We start from the raw sequence: 18,819 nt of genomic DNA, 5'->3' as shown, positions 1-18,819 counted from the left end.
TGACCTCTGTCATTGCCAACAAAGGGTATATAACAAAGTATTGAGATGAACTTTTGTTATTGACCAAATACTTATTTTCCACCATAATTAGCAAATAAATTCTTTACAAATCAGACAGTGATTTTCTGGATTTTTTTTCTCATTTTGTCTCTCATAGTTGCAATAGAGTCTGGCTGCAGACCGCAGCAAGGAGGCGGATCCTATAGGGGCGGATCCTCTAGGGGCGTTTCCTATAGTGAACGACGGGAGCCGGCTCTCGCCCGCGAACGAGCCGGTTTTTTGTTTTGTTTTTGCGGAGGGATCTAGATCGGCATGAAGGCACATTATGAAATGTGCAATGTGGACATTATCCCGCTTATTACACATGGCCACATTCTCAACAAAGTAACGACATGACTCCCAATAATTGAAATGCTTTTATGGATTTAGAAAAAGATTTTATTGATTTAAAAAATAGTTTTTTGTATTGATTTAAATGGACATGCATCCGCTAAGAAAAATAGTCCGTTGTTACTGTTTGAACTAACGTAACAACGGCAGGAACTGCTTCTATAGTGTTTTTGAGGAGCTTTTTGATTACAGATTTGAAAACATCGTTGCTTGCTTTAAAAGTAGCACAATTCATGATGTCAAACCTTGAAAGATATCCCTGCCCTAATGCCAAAAGTAACTGGCAACTGAATATGTGTCGCCGTAGCTATGATGTCTATGTCTGGACCGCTGCGTAAAAAGGAGGGTTTCTGCCCCATTACTTCTCTTCTTACTTCTATAAGAATAAAACACGGAGGACGGAGATCTCTTTTTGTCCCCCTCTTCTCCCCGCTGCAGCCTAGCAGTTGATCTCAAAGCACGCTCCCCTCTCCTGCAGGGAGAACAACTATATTTATATACTTTATATAGGTTGATACAGTAGCCCCTTTTTTAAAATAGTTTTTATAGGTGTTGCTATCTGTTTTGTGTAGCGTGGTTCTACAAGCAAGTCAATGCATTCATTGGGTGGTATCAGAGAGTTACACGGGTCTGTAAATGCAATGAAAACAATTGGCCACAGCAAATAATTTATATTAAACATGTAATTTTAACTTTTGAATACTTTAGTACAAAGGATGTCTTGAATAATTTAAGTGATATATGTGTACACATATAAATCATTAGTCAAAACAGGGCTACATTTGATTTAATTAAAAGGTATAATATGTGGTAAACTGAAGAGCCCTTTGGGAGCCGAAAGAGCCGGCTCTTCTTGGTGAGCCAAATGATCCGGCTCACCAAGAAGAGCCGGAATTCCCATCACTAGAACGAATGACTTCTTCTGCGAGGATTTATAAAAGCAGCTGGAATCCCTTAAGTTGCTATTGGATAAAAAAAGTTAGGAAACGCCCCTATAGGAAACGCCCCTATAGGATCCGCCTCCTTGCTGCGGTCTGCAGCCAGACCCATCTCCATAGTTGAGGTAAACCTAGGATGAAAATTACAGGCCTCTCTCATCTTTTTAAGTGGGAGAACTTGCACAATTGGTGGCTGACTAAATACTTGTTTGCCCCACTGTATGTGTGCATTTATGTGTTTTGTTGTTTTTTGTTTGTTTTTTCAGATATATCTTTATTTGTACTTCTATTTGCAGTGCTGCTACAGAACGCCACTTTTGTCTTTATGTGACACTCCCACTTCCCAGTTATGACCCAGCCTAATTTAACAGTACTGTCTGATGGGGGCGACATTAGATTTACGTAGCAAGGTTTTACACCATCTCCACCACTTGGGTGCCCACGTAACCTTTCTACAAGAAACTCATCTTAAGGTTAATGATCATTAGAAATTAAAGAGGGGATGGGTAGGTCAGATTTACCATTCTTCATCTGGGGGCAAAGCAAGGGGTGCAGGAATTCTGTTACATAAATCTGTTCCCTTTGTTCACTCAACAATCATTTCTGATTCTAATGGCAGATTCGTCATAGTTACTGGCCAGATTCATAACACCCGCGACCGCGTGGCTTTAGTTAATGTTTATGCTCCCAATTGTGATGATGATGCCTTTTTTAAACGTCATTTCTTAATAATTCCTGATATGTCTTCACACTTCTTAATATTAGGTCGAGACTTTAACTGATGGCTTAATCCCCGCTTGGATCGCTCTTCCGCCAAGGTCTGTATGCCTTCCAGGTCGGCCAGCGTAATTCAGTCTTTGATGAAAGTCTCCGACGCCTGGCGCTTTTTTAACCCTTATAAAAAGGGAAACAATTTTTGTTCCCGCATGTTCATCATACTTTTACCCGCATTGATTTTTTCCTGGTTGATTACAGATTACTGCCTTCTGTATCCGCATGTAAATATGATGCCATTGTCATATCTGATCACCCTCCGATATCTGTGAATATACATTTTAAAAACCGTACTACTACACGTGGCCATGGCGTCTTAATACACGCTTACTCTCAATTGAAGATTTTGTTGGATTTGTTTCACAGCAAATAGATATATTTTTTGAGTCTAAACAAAACACCTGATGTTTCAGCCTCTGTGTTGTGGGAGGCATTAAAAGGCATATATTAGGGGGGAGATTATCTCGTTTGCAGGATATGAGAACAAAATGAGAAAACAAAAACGGACTTATCTGACACAACGCATATCTCAACTGGATAATATGTATGCTACGTCCTGATCCCCAGAGGTATATCCGTTCAGGCACAGTTTGATGTCCTTATGACAGATCATACGACCGAACTTCTGCTCCAAACGAGATCCAGGTATTACGAACATGGTGACAAGGCTAGCAAATTGCTAGCACACCAGTTATGCCAGGCATCATCATCTCATCAAATCCAAACAGATTCTGGTGTAACTACTGAACCTCTGGAAATAAACAAGGAATTTAAGAAATTGTATATGTCCCTGTACTCGTCAGATCATGGTCCTACTTCTCCCAATTTTGATAATTGTTTTGATGAGTTGGTCATTCTCCCTATTGAACAGTCTGTTGCAAAAGAACTATAAAAGCCAATTACTATTGCAGAACTCAAAGTAGCTGTGTTTTCTCTTCAAGGCAAGGCAAGTTTATTTATATAGCACCTTTCAACACAAGGCAATTCAAGGTGCTTTACAAAAATGAAAGACATTCAGACAAAGGCATTTAAAAAAAAAAGATAATAAAAGAAACATTAAAAGAAAAAATACATGAATAAAAAGTACATGAATAAAAATTACATGAATAAAAAGTTACAGTGCAGTTTAAGATATGAATAGTTCACACAGAAGTTCCACTTTACTGATGAACACAACGGCTCAGTTTCAATTAAAAGCAGCGACAAAAAGAAAAGTCTTCAGCCTGGATTTAAAAGTAGTAAGAGTTGCAGCGGACCTGCAGGTTTCTGGGAGTTTGTTCCAGATATTTGGAGCATAATAACTGAACGCTGCTTTACCATGTTTAGTTCTGACTCTGGGGACAGAAAGCTGACCAGTCCCTGAAGATCTGGATGGTTCATAATTTAGCAGTAGATCAGAAATGTATTTTGGGCCTAAACCATTCAAAGCTTTGTAAACCAGCAGCAGTATTTTTTAAATCTATTCTTTGACACACAGGAAGCCAGTGTATAGACTTCAGAAGAGGAGTGATGTGATCCACTTTCTTAGTGTCAGTGAGGACTCGAGCAGCAGCGTTCTGAATCAGCTGCAGCTTTCTAATAGATTTTTTAGTGAGACCTGTGAAGACACCATTGCAGTAGTCCAGTCTGCTGAAGATAAAATCATGGACAAGTTTTTCCAAATCCTGCTGTGACATTAGTCTTTTAATCCTAGATATGTTCTTTAGGTGATAGTAGGCTGATTTAGTAACTGTTTTAATGTGACTGTTGAAATTCAGGTCAGAGTCCATGACTACACCTAGATTTCTGGCTTTATCTGTTGTTTTGAACATTGCAGACTGAAGCTCAGTGCTAACTTTTATACATTCTGCCTTGGCTCCAAAAACCATTACCTCAGTTTTGTCTTTGTTTAATTGGAGAAAGTTCTAACACATCCAGTCATTGATTTGTTCAATGCACTTACTCAGTGTTTTAACTGGAGAATAGTCTCCTGGTGAAATGGTTATGTAAATGTGTGTGTCATCCGCATAGCTATGGTAACATATTTTGTTGTTTTTCCATTATCTGAGCCAGTGGTAGCATGTACTGTAGATGTTAAAGAGAAGAGGTCCCAAGATGGAGCCTTGAGGAACCCCACATGTCATATTTGTCAACTCAGATGTGTATTTACTATTTACCTATAGAAACAAAGTTGTTTCTGTCCTTTAAGTAGGATTCAAACCAATTTAGAACTGTTGCCGAAAGTTCCACCCAGTTTTCCAGTCGGTCTAGTAATATGTTGTGGTCAACAATGTGAAACGCAGCACTGAGATCTAATGATACTAACACTGAAGTTCTGCCACTGTCTGTGTTTAAGTGGATGTCATTGAAGACCTTTACAAGAGCAGTCTCAGTGCTGTGGTTTGGACAAAATCCTGACTGGAACACATCAAAACAGTTATTTAAATGCAAGAAATTACTCAGCTGTTGAAAAACTACTTTTTCAATGATTTTACCTAGAAATGGCAGGTTTGATATGGGCCTGTAATTGTTCATTACTGAAGCGTCTAGATCAGGGGTGGCCAACCCGCGGCTCTCGAGCCGCATGCGGCTCTTTGCCTAGTTTCATGTGGCTCCTCAGTTCATATCGAATTGTATATGTGTGAGTTTGGGGGAGAGACACTGACTCCTGACTAGTGTTGCACGGTGTACCGATACTTGAAAGGTACCGCGATACCCTGCCGTTAAAAACGTTACGATTCCCCGTTTCATTAGTATCGGTATTTTAAGAATGACGGGGGAAAGTACGCCGGTGAGAAAGTGCCGTTTTAATAAGAGCCGTGTGTGTTCAGCGCTCTGCTTCCACTCCCTGCACTGCAGCCGTGCCTGCAGTCCCTCCCTCCCCAGCACGCTCAAGTGCCTCCCCTCTCTCGTCGCTAGCTGCCAGAGCATGTGAGAAAAGGAGAAGCATGGCTGCAAGTGGGAGTGCAACTGCCGCTGCTACTCGGCTTGTTGACAAAAAAGACGCCAGAAGCGAAATGTGGAAGTATTTTAGCTATATCTCTGACAGTGAGGGCAAGCCTCCTACGGACACCACGAGGCCTGTCTGTAAGAAATGTATTTTATTTAATACGAATTCTTGTCATTTATTTCATTTATTGTTCTCATTGTTTAAAAGTGTGTGTTATGGTTATGGTTCTGGTGTGAAATAAAGCACAATAATTACATTTAAGACTGTTTCCCTTTTTTTAAGAAAAGTATCAAAAAAGAATCGGAATCGCAATTCTTGACTTGGTATTGAAACCAAAATGTTGGTACCGTGAAAACACTAGCTAGTCCTGACAGTTAAACCTGATATTTAGTAGTTCTGTTAAGTATTGAATGCTGATAATTCTGACGTAATTTGGCCGGTCAAAGTTGTTTGGGCTCGGATAAAATTGCTCCGTTACTTTCGTCCCATGTTACTTTCGTCCCGATTCTCCCTACGTGTGTATGTGTGGTGTCAGTATGAGAGGATGACAGCGTGTCTAATTTTGATGTGGCCCAAGAGCCAATCACAAAAATACCTGCGATGCAGTGAACCAATCACCTTTGAGGGGGGGGGGAAACCTATCGTTGATTAAACACTATCCAGTGTTTCCTCTACCATTGTCTTGGAGGGGCGCTACGCCCCGCCAACGGAGCCCCGCGCCCCCCCCCTGAAATTCAAGGTGTTTAAAAAAATATATATAATTTCTTTTTTTTAAATATATATATAGCACCAAATTGCAAATAATCTATAACTACTGTCACTTTTCACATTGAACATGTGCTCTTTTATTAAATAAACTAAACGCTTTCATTTTAAGTTGTGAGTTTAGTGTTTTTGACCCTAAGAAACACTGATGCATTAATCAATAACAATAATCCACAGCTCCTCTCTCTGCTCCAGAGGATTTAAAAAATATATATCCCAATGCCACAAAAATGCATCAGTGAAGTGGTTGAAATCTTGTCTCCAGAAAACAAAAAACTGAAACAAGCGGTATCAGTGACTGTGTGTTTGATGTGGCTCTTTGCAGTAACATAGAAAAAATGTGGCTCTTAACCTCTGACTGGTTGGCCACCCCTGGTCTAGATTATGCTTTTTTAAGAGCGGTTTAATGACTGCAGTTTTCAGGGCCTGTGGAAAAACACCTGAGTGAAGAGACTTGTTTACTATATGAAGTAGATCTGAGGCCATGCAAGGACAAATATTTTTTAAAAACCCTGTTGGAATAATATCAAGGCAGCAGGAGGAGGATTTCAGAAGTTGTATAATGTCCTCTAGGTTTTTATCATTAATCTGATGGAATTGTGTCATGATGTCTGAATTGATGTTAAGTGGACACAGAGACAAAATGTTTGCTGTTCCTGATGCAGAGGCACTGACTGCTTGTCTGATTTTCTGAATTTTGTCAGTGAAGAAAGAGGCACATTTATTGCACGCCCTGGTGGATAGAAATTCAGAGGCTAAAGACACTGGGGGGTAAGATAGTCTGTCGACGGTAGCAATCAAGGCACGTGCGTTGTTTTTGGCAATGATATCAGAGAAGAAAGACTGTCGGGCAAATTTCAATTCCAAATTATAAAGGCCAAGTCTCTCTTTATGGATTTCAAAGTGAACCTGGAGATTTGTTTTTCGCGACCTGCGTTCAGCTTTTAAACACTCTTTTTTCTCTGTTCTCACGGTCATGGCCTTTCTCCATGGAGATATTTTCTTCCCAGTCACTTCCTTTACCTTAGTTAGAGCAATGGCATCTATAACATTTTTAATTTTTTGAATTAAAATGATCTACTAGCTCATTTACTGAGGTGTTAGCAGGGGCAAGTGTGGAAGAAAAACTCTGAGTAAACATTTCCCTAGTATTTTCAGTTAAATATCGCTTTGTGGTTACCTCTTTTTGAACATTTTTGTGAACAGAAATAGAGCTCTCAAAGAAAACACAGGAATGATCAGAGAGTGCAACATCAGTCACCACAACCTTAGAGATATTCAGACCCTTTGAGATAATTAAGTCCAGAGTGCTTATTGTGCGTGGGCTCCGTCACATGCCGAGTCAGTCCATAGCTATCAAGAACACAAAACAGTTCTTTAGCCCCTCTGTCCTGGGGGTTGTCAACATGGATGTTAAAAGTCATCAAAAAAGCTTGCACAGTATTTGGGTGGTCTATAGATATTTAGGAACAGAGCTCGAGAGGAGCATTTCAGCTGAAGGGCCAAATATTCAAAAGAATATTTGGAAGAATATTTGGAATATTGAAGGTGGAAAATGTCCAGGACGAGATGGTTATCTTTCCAAGTTCTATAAAACATGTTGGCATAAGTTAGCCCCCTTATTATTGGACATGTTTAACGAATCATTTCTCTCTGGTTGCCTCCCTCAGACTCTTACTCAAGCCTCTATCTCTCTCCCCTTGAAAAAAGGCAAGGATCCTGTAGCTTGCTCTTCCTACCACCCAATAAGTTTGCTGAATGTTGACTTTAATTTGTTATCGAAGCTATTGATGTTACGCCTGGAATCCATTCTCCCATCTATAATCTCTCCAGACCAGACAGGGTTTATTCGTAACAGGCACAGCTTTTTGAACCTTAGACGTCTGTTCAATACAATCTATAATGTCTCCACCTCTAATTCTCAGGAGGCTTTAATATCTTTAGATGCGGAGAAGGCGTTTGATAGAGTGGAGTGGTATACAAATATACCTTTTATATACTTTAGAGAAGTTTGGCTTCGGGAAAAATCTTATTTCTTGGGTTAAGCTGTTGTACTCCTCTCCACGAGCCTCTGTCAGGACAAATAATCTTCAATCCGAATACTTTCGCCTTTATCGCTCTACTGGACAGGGTTGTCCTTTGAGTCCATTGTTATTTGCGATCACTATTGAGCCCCTTTCAATAGCACTTCCATCCAACCCCCATATTACAGGTATACTTAGAAGTGGTATAGAGTTGAGGGTTTCCCTTTATGCCGACGACCTACTGTTGTATGTTTCCAACTTGCCCGTTTCTGTCCCTGCTGCCCTTACCACTCTTCAATCATTTGGTCAAATCTCTGGGTACAAATTGAATTTGAACAAAAGTGAGATATTTCCTATTAATACAACTGCTAAGAATGATCTTTTGCAGAACTTTCCCTTAGAGTGGCCCAACATAGCTTTACGTACCTACCAACATTACACATGTGCTTGAGGATCTTTACAAGGCTCCCTTGTTGACCAGAATACGAGAGGATTGGGAACGCTGGTCGGTACTCAATTTATCTTTAGTTGCAAGAGTCAATTCCGTTAAAATTAATATTCTTCCCCGGCTCTCATACTTATTCCAATACATACCACTTTTTCTCCCTCAGACCTTCTTTCATAAAGTGGATAGCTTGGTTTTGGAGTTTGTCTGGAATAAGAAGGTTCCTAGGATGCGCAAACAATATCTGCAGAGGCCTAGCTCACTTGGAGGGTTGTCTTTACCAAACATCAGGTTTTATTATTGGGCTGCCAATATTAGGATTCTTAAATATTGGCTTCAATATGAGGCCCTCGATCCTCCTTTGATGTGGCTGGTTATAGAGGCAAACTCTACCAAACCTGTTTCTTTGAAGGCTCTAGTACACTCTCCTATTCATTCTCCGTATACCAAGAATGTGATTGTTAAAACCTCGTTCAGTATTTGGGTCCAATTTAAGCAGTTTTTACAATCACTTTTTGCTTCTGCCCCATTGGCTGCAAATCATGTCTTTCCTCCTTCCCTGGCAGATAGAGTCATTAAACTCTATAAAAACCGCTTGGGAGGAGGATTTGGGTCAACCAATACCGCAGGGGTGGGGAACCTTTTTCCTCTCAAGGGCCATTTCAATGTTTTCAACATCCTCCGAGGGCCGTACAAATTATTGACCTCTGCTTAAAAATACTAAAATCACAGCCCACTCATTTCACCTTTCTTTCATGCTGTGCAAAGAAAAAGCAACCTCTTAATCCAGATATCTTGCCATGACTCATGCATGCACATGCTCGGTTGTGGCATGACCACCAAACAGAAAGATATGGACACAAGATGTGTGCAAATGAATTTAGACTCCTATCCATGTGAACATGATTTAAGTGTGGGGGGGGGGGGGCCTAACCCCTAAAGATTTTTTTTTAAATGTTGAAGTTAAAAGCATCAATCTGGTGCACTTTGAGAGCAACATTAGGAGATCTATGGATACATCTCTCAACACCCATATGAAACAGAACTGTAAGCAGATTTTCTTTTTCTTTATGGATATTTTACAAATCACTCCCCTTTCAAACTGTATTCTTGTTTATTAATAACAACTTTTTTTTACTGTCATATAGTATTTTATAGCTGTTTACTTTATTCTCTTATTTTTTTACAACTATAATAAAGATGTGCCTTTACCTCACTGGTTGTAGAAAAAGCTTCTTATATTCGTTAGCATAGCTAGCTAACCAGATGCTAATAACAACAAAGTTATTGACTGTATGATCAGTATGACAGATCGCCACTGGGCTTACAACTAAAGACACAGCCACGCAAAAACTGCGGCATGTGTACGGCTCCTTATGGGTACTGCAATTTTTGGAAGTGCCGGAGCGGAGCGGCGTTCTGGTGCTCCCCGTCAGAACTACACCCCTGTCAGACGAGACATATACCACGTGATGACAATTTGGCTTGTGTTGTGTTCAAGGACCCTGACCTTGGCCAGGAAAAACAGGCACTCACTTGTTTATTTATTTTGCGGTCTAGATTTCTTTAATTTTTTTCTTTTTTGTGTGTGTTTATAAATTACCTCGAGGGCCACACCAAATGGTCTCGCGGGCCGGAGGTTCCCCACCCCTGCCGGATGAGGTGTGGGAGGAGATTCTAGGACGTGTACACAAATCTTCAATTTGTGCAAGACATGGTCTTATTCAATGTAAACTACCACACTGTATTTATTATAATAAGGCCCGTTTGGCTAGGATCTATGACAGTGTATCACCAGCCTATGATAGATGTCGACAATCGGGCTAATTGGGGCCCCAGTGGCACCGAAGGCTTTTACTGCATTGTTTGGGGTCTCCCCCTCTCCACCCTCCCCTCCCTAAGTCCAAGAGGGACGTGATAGCTTTTAACACCCTAATGGCTAGAAGGTTGATATTGATTAAATGGAAAGATAGTATACTGTACCTCCATTTCCTACTCACTGGATAAGAGACATCCTTTTTTTCCTGAAGATGGAAAGGATTAGATTTTCTCTGGGTGGCTCCTCAAATACATTTGGGAACATATGGGGCCCTTTTTTCAAATGTGTTAAGAGGATAAAGTTCCCAATCATTCCTGAATAACCTTTTGCATTTTGGAGAGGTCCCAACACTGGAAGGGTTGTCGCAGGGAGGAGGTGCTGCCGTACTGACATTTATTGTTTATTATTGACATTTTAGTTTTAGCTGACTAGTTTTTTTATTTGTTTATTTGTTTATTTTTTGTCTGTCTGTTTCTCTATGTCTGTTTGTCTTTTGTCTGTGTGGGATTTAGTTTGCCCTGGTATTAAGCAGTATTTACATTGTTACTCTACCTATTTTTCTATAAAGTGAAGATTTGTTTACCTATTTTTGATACATGCTCCGATAGAATAACTGTATGCTGTTGAAGAAACCCAATAAACAAAGTAAAAGAAAACAAAAACACAACTGTATACTTTTGCGGGAGGAACCCTTACCAACTGGCAATCATCATTCAGAAAATCAGAAATCAGATATACCCTTAAATATAAATGTTTCCATAGCTGTTACACTAATCGGCCCATATCATCTGTCCCCCCCCCCTCCTACCTGGCTCTGCCCGGGTACCCGCTGGTTGTATCTATGCTGGCCCCTACAACACTTTCCGCTCCACAGCTGCTGGCAGCCTCCCAGAGCAGAGACAGGCTAGAGGAGGGGTCCCACTCCCCCTGCTCAGAGAGACGGGACGGGGTTGCAGGTGGAGCTGAAGGAGCAGCCGTCTGCACAGGAGGCCGTCTCTGCAGAGAGTCAAAGTGTGCGGCCCAGAGCTCGTGATCCTCCGTCTGCAGAGTCACAAATAAAGTAAGGAACATGAAACAAAGGGAAACATTTACTCTACTGTAGAAAGCCTGGTGTCTGCTGTGTCTTTATCCAACTCTAGCTTTGAATGTGTCTCTACTGCTTGTAAGCCACATGTTAATATGTTTTCTTTTACTATGTAGTTTGTATAATTTAATATTCTGTTGAATTGCAGGACAAAGTCCAAAACCAATTTTCTCATCAAGAAATTAAGAATATCATATTGTATTCAGGTGCACCTGATTTCTAGTGTGTATCTTCTATACCTGGCTTTGGTTACCTCTGCAAATGAGGACATGTTTTTGGTTTGGTTTGTTTTTTTCTCTGCAGGATAATGGAAATATATTGGCTCATTTCCATGAAACTTGGTGGAGGGGTGTAGCATGGGTCACGAAATAACGCAAAAAAAGTGTGTTGATGATTTGAACCACAGAGCAGACACAGGCAGTATTTTATTCCATGCATTGTCTGCGTTTCTACCGTCTCTCCTGTACCTGGCTCTGCAGCAGTTTCTCTCGTCTCCTGCGTTCACTCGTCTCCTCCCTCTGTCGGTCCAGCTCCTCCAACCAGCGCCTCCTCTGCTCCTCCCTCCTCTCCACACACAGCACCTCCTCCATCGGGGTGACCTCCTACAGAGACAAGTCAGGAGGAAAAAAGATAATTGTACTTTATTTAAGTTTAATGAAAAACACACTAATACTCAATATATTGTAAAATTATTTGTATACGTAAGCATACAGTATGCAGTTGTACCCCGAGTCTAAGGCTGGATCTGATGGCTGCAGGCTGATCTCTGTGGCTGATGGAGCTCTGAACTGAATACACACTCTCTGTGTCGTCCTCTGCCTGAAACACACACAAAATTAAGTTTCATATGAAAAAAAAAAAGATTACTAAAGTCTTAAAACTTCAATAACTTAGCTTTGTTTTTCTTTTTTGCCTTTTTAAGTAAGGCATTTGGTATTTAATAGGGGATATCAGTCCTGGACAGTGTCCACAATTCTTTTTTATTCTTAAGGTCATTTTTAGATATATATTTTTTAGCGTTCAACTTATGTTACTGTGTCAACCCCTGCTTTACTCTTCCCTGTTGTGTGTGTGTGGCCCTTTAACGATCTCCCTTCGTCCCTATCAGCACTGAGGGCACCTGGCCGCCAGTAGCTGAGGAGTGAAAGGCCCGAGCCAGAGTCTTGCCCGCTTTCTCTGTTGGAGGATTTGTTTGGAGAGCAGCTACCTTATTTATGCTTTGGTTTACCTTCATCTTAGTTTGGCATTCAACACCTTGCACCACACCATGTTCACACACCCACACCTACACTACTGATCTTACTGACTAACAAATCCCATTGTGGTAGCTCTTTTGTTAAGTTGAGTTTGTTATAATAAATATCTTTCCTTATATTGTGTCCTTTCCACGTTCTTTGTTATGGCCAGTGCCAGGCCATGAAAATAACTTGTACTTTGTACTTAATTTTGTCTGAATAATTAAATGGACGAAACGTATTAGCTTATTCACTTTTTCCACAATAACGAAAAATAACCAATAAAGTTTAACTCAAAAGATAAAAACATTTTCATGCCGTACCTGAAGTCTGCCAGGAGCTGAACTCTGCTGCTGCTTTAGAGCCACTTGCTCATCTAATACACAAATACGACACACAAGTATATGTTAAAAAATCAAACAAGTTTCAAATTCAGTATATTCAAATTCACTCTTTTAAATAAACTGTAAAATGTAGCTAGATTTTGCATAAAAAGCCAAAAATGGTTTAACTTGAAAAACAAAAAGTAACTTTAGCTACTAAGTGTTCAAATTCTTCCATCAGATAATCTCTACCTCTTTCTGTTTTTGGGAGCAACTGGAAAAACTAATGTTTCATAAAACCAAAACTAGGATGCAAAAAAACTTAAACAATTGGTAAAGTTGGTGATACTACTCTGTAGGGTTGACAGTATAATTCATATATATGCATTACACTGTGTGTGTGTGTGTGTGTGTGTGTGTGTGTGTGTGTGTGTGTGTGTGTGTGTGTGTGTGTGTGTGTGTGTGTGTGTGTGTGTGTGTGTGTGTGTGTGTGTGTGTGTGTGTGTGTGTGTGTGTGTGTGTGTGTGTGTGTACCCAGTTCTCTCCTCCACTGAGCCTTCTTGGCGTCGATGGTTGCTCTGCTGAGGGTCTGTCGCTCTTCCAGCCAGCTGAACGGACATCCAGACAACCTGAACAGCAGTTCTGTTTATAACCACTACTTTACAAACACAGATTTCTACACATTCATTGGAGAATACTGAGGCTGACATGCACTTCTAGAGTTTGGATCTACACCTACAAATATGTAAATGACTGTATATTTTCTAAATAGCAAACTATTAATTATAAATATATTCAAATAATCCTTTTAATGTTTGTACGCTCAAGAGAAATCAAAAATTGTTTCACGTCAAATCTTGTTGATGTCGGCTGCTCACCTGTTGTCTTTATCCTGAGATGTTGCAGTATTATCTGTTCCTCCTCCTCTGTCTTCCTCCTTCATCTCTCCACTTCCCCGTCCTCCATTTATTAAGGATCCAGTTTTGGAGTCTGTTAAAGGGATAATTCCCCCCCAAAAATGTAAGGTTACATATTTGTACCTCTCAACTGAAGTGCTATACATAGATTGTTTTGGAGGGGAAACTGTCGTACAGATGTCTGCTTTCTCTTATAAATAAATGGAAAAGGTGGCACTTGGCTTGTGGTACACCAAGCACTACTTTTGAAACACTGAACAGCAATGTAATTTCCAGAAATAATTACCCGGTTTATCCAATATTTTGCATTTACTCAAGGACAAGTGGCTTGTGCTCGTTTGGTTGAAAGAAAGTAGTTCCTACTTGAAACTGCTAGTGCTTTGACACCATAAGCTTGAGTGCCATCTAGTTCCATTATATTCTATAGAAGGCAAACACATCTACATCCATTATTTCCAACAGTCTGCAAATCCCAGCAAGACATCTAGATTGATAAATAGCTCAACAGGTAAGAAGAAGAATATTATCAGTAGTATTTTGAAATTCAAGCATATTCCTTATATTGAAAACTGAAACAATTTGCAATTTCCAAACGTTCAAGATTTGTACCAACTCCAAACAGTATAACCAGAACTAGCGATTGGTTTTCTACTTTCTTCACTAGCTTTCTTTACAAAAACATGCCTGCTGGTGCTGGAAACACTGAGACTGAAACAAACAGTAAAACCAAACTAGAGTTTAAAAGAGACTTAAAAACATTGTAAAACTGGTGAGGTTGTCAGGATAATACATATGAATATACATTAATGGAGTTGAAATGGTGAGGCCTAATTAAACACTTTTAATTCTGATTTTGGGGTTAAACTTCTTGATACTATCATTACTAATCACTGCTCTCACTTTAATTCTAGCATCACTACTCCTACCCTGGCGCCTGGGATCCTCTGGTGTGTGTTGGCTCTGGTTAGAGGTATGGACGCTGTGGAGGATGTGCTGTAGCTGCTCGCTAGTCAGACACACCACACTGTCCTTCAGTCCTGCGTGTCCACCGGCCTGCGAGTCCTTCAGTCCCACATTCCCACTGGCCTGTGTTCCACTGCTCTGAGGCTGAGCTGTTTTCCCATTGGTTCTCAGGGAGCCAACGGTCATGCTGTGCTTATGTCTGTCTGACTTCACCTTCACACACACACACACACACACACACACACACACACACACACACACACACACACACACACACACACACACACACACACACACACACACACACACACACACACACACACACACACACACACACACACACACACACACACACACACACACACACACACACACACACACACACACACAAAAATGTAACTAAAACAGACCCAAGGGACGTGATCATATCACTTCTTTTATAAGCGTTTGTTTTACTGTCTCCCAATAGAATAGATTTTGACTTGATTGAGGCTCTGAAAGCGCGATATGGAGAGAATCAATTTGTTTTCCAATATTTTGGACCAAATACCTCAATATTGGTATACCAACAATATTGTAATGTTGACTATTGGTGCTTATTATAAAATGTTTACACATGATATATGATTTGTTTTTGCTAAATAAATATCTTAAACGTGGATATAGTCTTCGGGTCTCAATAATAAAAGTAGGAAAATGGCATCACTTTAATGTAATGCAGCCTATAAAGCCAGGAAACAATTATGTCATACGATAACGATACTCATCTAAGACCATATCTAATCTCACATCACAATATTGATATAATATCTCTTAAATAAATTGTTTTACTATTCTTTCCTTTTTCAACACTACATTGTTTTTCATCTATTGTCTTCCAAACCTGGTGATTTCAGACTTGTTTGTCTTATGTTCCTGTCTTTGTGAAGCACTTTGTTGCATGGATTTTGAAAAAGTGCTCTTTAAATAAAATAAGTACTATTTTATTGTTATTACCTTGGCAACAACCTTGACGTTGCCCCCTTTGAGATAATCATGTGTCTTGGATGAGGCAAGTGTGGAGCTCCTCCCTCCGGTGGTGGTGTTGGAGGTGAAGGAGGCGGCTGCTCCTCCTGCTTTGCTCTTGGTTTCTCTACGCCTCCCCAGCTGCTGCCGGGCTGGACGCTCCCCCCCCTGCGCCTCCTCAACACAGGACGGCTGCCTGGAGTTCAGGATGTTAGCCGCTCTGGGTTTGAAAGACAGCTGCTGGAATACAGGTAAATAAAATCATATTAGACAAAACTATAAAAGATAAGTTTACATTTCCTATAAGCATACCAATAGATATCAATTGTTACGTATTTTATTCTACCAGCTGTTCCTATTAACTTTGATTTTATGTTTTGATCCTGATCATTTGATGCTTAGTTTGCTCCTGTCAGGTGTGAGGTGGCAGGAGACGGCAAATAAACAAGACGATATAATGTTTCATGTCAAATATTAAAGAGGCCGTATTATGCTTTTTGGGGTTTTCCCTTTCTTGTAGTTCTCCTGCCTGAAACGCCTCGATTGGAATCCTGTGTTTACTTCCGTAACATAGTGACATTACTTTGTAACACTCGTGCTTCTATTGGCTAGCGCTCCAATACATTGTATTTTAATTGAACTGTTCATATCTTAGACTGCACTGTAACTTTTATCCATGTATTTTTTCTTTTAATGTTTATTTTATTAGCTTTTCTTTTTAATGACTGATTTTATCTTTGTAAAGCACTTTGAATTGCCTTGTGTTGAAAAGTGCTATATAAATAAACTTGCCTTGCCTTGCCTATGTGAGTTGCCGAGGGGCGGCCAGCTAACCACTCAGAGCAGACTGGGCTCAAGGTGCACATTGGTAAAGGAGGATTCCCTACCTTTGCTGGATTCTTCTCAGCGCCTGCAATGGAAGAAAGATGTGACAGTGAGCAGCTATGGATATTACACAACATTCACAGGTGCAAACCTGCTAATCCTATCAAAGGACAATTTCACAAATTAATGCCTTTTGTTACATGTATTACATTTCTTCAAAATTGCACTAAAAGACAGCCGCAAGCTCTCACCATGACTGAGTAAAATCAACTTGGGTTTTCCATTTTCAAGTTCAAACAGCAGGCCGTCTCTGTTCACACAAAAAGGGAAATACTATTACATTATTAATTATTTAGCACACAAAGAATTTGACAATATGTAAAGGCCCAATTAAATTAACTCCTTTGTTTCATTCTGTAACATGATGACATCACTATGTAACATTGGCTAACGCTAAATGCTATAGACATTTCTGATAACATCCCTAAGTGTTTGACCAATCACAACAAAGGAAGCCAACTAACCAATCAGAGCAGACTGGGCTCTGGTTTCAGACAGAGGGTGAAAAGAGGTGCTGCAGCACAGGCAGTATGAGAAAAATAAAGAGCTTTTTGAACATTAAAGCATGGAGACATGTCCCAGTAGAGGCACAACATACAAATATGAACCTGAAAATAAGTATAATATGTCCTCTTTAATGTTTTCAAGTGGCTAGTGTTTTTAAGGTCTTCTGTTTTAATGCTCTCTCACTGCAAACATAATTTCCCCTTTTGGAAACTGATGTCTAAACTGAACAGGCATCTCCGTAAAGGAGTGCTGAGTTAGTGCTGAACCCAGCAGTAACTACATCGTCACATACTTTTATTTATTTAAGTTGTTCCGTCTAAATGACCTACATCAGATATACCAAAACATTGTGTATAACTGGACTTCCCCCTTTATTAATGAATGTATTAATTAATCAATAAACTATTCCGTTTTTTTGTATTTTTAGTCCTACAAAGAGTATTTATTATTAACACCTGGATTAATGTTATATTTACACCTGCACTGCCCAGCGTAACTTCTGTACATGTCCATACTGTATATCATATCGTAGCATATTCATTTAATACTGTTTATAATGTACATGCGTAGCAGGCTCACATTTATCATAATGTTGAATATTTTATTTATCATATATTCTATTTTTCATATACTTTGTAGTGTGTACATCACTCTGCTCTGTACTGCTATTTAAATTCTGGCTCGATGCTAAACTGCATTTCGTGGTATTCACTAACTGTACATTGCTTTGCCTGGAAAAATGCTGCTTTATTCACACAGGAACTCCAAATCACACTTGTTACTCATTAATGACATATCCTATGCCTGTATTATGTGTTTGTATTTATCTTGTTTTTCTTTAACCTTTACCCTGAGTCAATGCAATGCTAAAAAGTGTGCCTTGTCAATTTCTATCTTCTTTGCATGGACAGAAGCACATTATTGTTTGAGAGATTATTGCCATCACCTTTATTGACTAATAACATCAAACAGCTAATGCTGTGTGGGTTAAAGTCTTAACCACAGCTCCTTTATATTATCTGCATTGTGCACGTAGAACTAATGTTGCGTGTGTTACGACAAGAGCTTTCTTTCTTCACAGTTTGGTCGCAAGCTATAAAATAATCCAAGTGCATTTCACTGCGACACACACGGCCAGTGTGTTAGCATTGCCAGCTAGCTAGTAGCTCCCACTAACGTGAGGAAAGGGTACTACTCACCCGAGATTCATGCCGGCAGAAATGTGTTTTTACCGTTTACCGAAACCGTTATGACATAAGGAACAGTCGGTTAACACATATTTGATTATTAATATAATAATAGGGCTTATGTCCAGCTCTGGACTGTCCACCCTGCCAGTCACACCACAGTTCCTGGTTAAATTGTGTACGTTGGTTACAGACAACGACCAATAACGGCTTCACTGATTGGCTAAATCAATTTAACTGTAAAATGGACGGCCAATCAAACGTCTCATTTGGATGTTTACGTTGGACGTAGTTGCGTTTAGTGTGACTGGGAATTTATTATAAACGATATAATCAATAACGAAAATAAAGCGATTACTAACGTTTACTAAGGCTTACAATTACTATGTTTATGACACGGCAGTTAATATACCTACATAATTCTATCTGACATAATAGGGACTATGAATTGACATTACACACAGTATCCCACTGCATTATACAGTATGTGCATTTTCAAAAAGGCCAGTGAAGGCAACCTTTACTTGCATTCAGAGGCCACTTTATCAGATACACACCTTTATCAATGAGGGAAAACATAATATAAAATGTTTTTCTCCATATGATATTCCTCCCCCTTTTTTTTTACA

The 18,819-nt window shown here is 39.7% G+C and overlaps 1 protein-coding gene across 6 annotated transcripts in view; it reads right to left on the bottom strand.

Moving 5' to 3' along the window:
- The window catches only part of ccdc66 (coiled-coil domain containing 66), a 39,410-nt gene extending 21,047 nt beyond the window's left edge, over positions 1-18,363 (bottom strand). For 3 of the 6 annotated variants that reach the window (XM_034083395.2, XM_034083399.2, XM_034083397.2), the window contains exons 1-11: positions 18,203-18,363; positions 16,688-16,746; positions 16,499-16,521; positions 15,603-15,851; positions 14,570-14,819; positions 13,605-13,716; positions 13,261-13,355; positions 12,727-12,779; positions 11,880-11,987; positions 11,636-11,770; positions 10,893-11,125 (exon numbers count right to left, since the gene is read on the bottom strand). In XM_034083395.2, the coding sequence (XP_033939286.1) occupies positions 10,893-11,125; positions 11,636-11,770; positions 11,880-11,987; positions 12,727-12,779; positions 13,261-13,355; positions 13,605-13,716; positions 14,570-14,819; positions 15,603-15,851; positions 16,499-16,521; positions 16,688-16,746; positions 18,203-18,213 (1,328 nt within the window). In that variant the 5' untranslated portion in view covers positions 18,214-18,363. The remainder of the gene's footprint in view (positions 1-10,892; positions 11,126-11,635; positions 11,771-11,879; positions 11,988-12,726; positions 12,780-13,260; positions 13,356-13,604; positions 13,717-14,569; positions 14,820-15,602; positions 15,852-16,498; positions 16,522-16,687; positions 16,747-18,202) is intronic. The other 3 variants (XM_034083398.2, XM_034083396.2, XM_034083400.2) reach the window with 3 other exon arrangements.
- Positions 18,364-18,819: the final 456 nt, after the last annotated feature.

This window comes from Pseudochaenichthys georgianus, chromosome 5, assembly GCF_902827115.2.
Source record: "Pseudochaenichthys georgianus chromosome 5, fPseGeo1.2, whole genome shotgun sequence".
Taxonomy (NCBI): domain Eukaryota; kingdom Metazoa; phylum Chordata; class Actinopteri; order Perciformes; family Channichthyidae; genus Pseudochaenichthys; species Pseudochaenichthys georgianus.
This window is presented reverse-complemented; position numbering and strand designations above follow the sequence as displayed.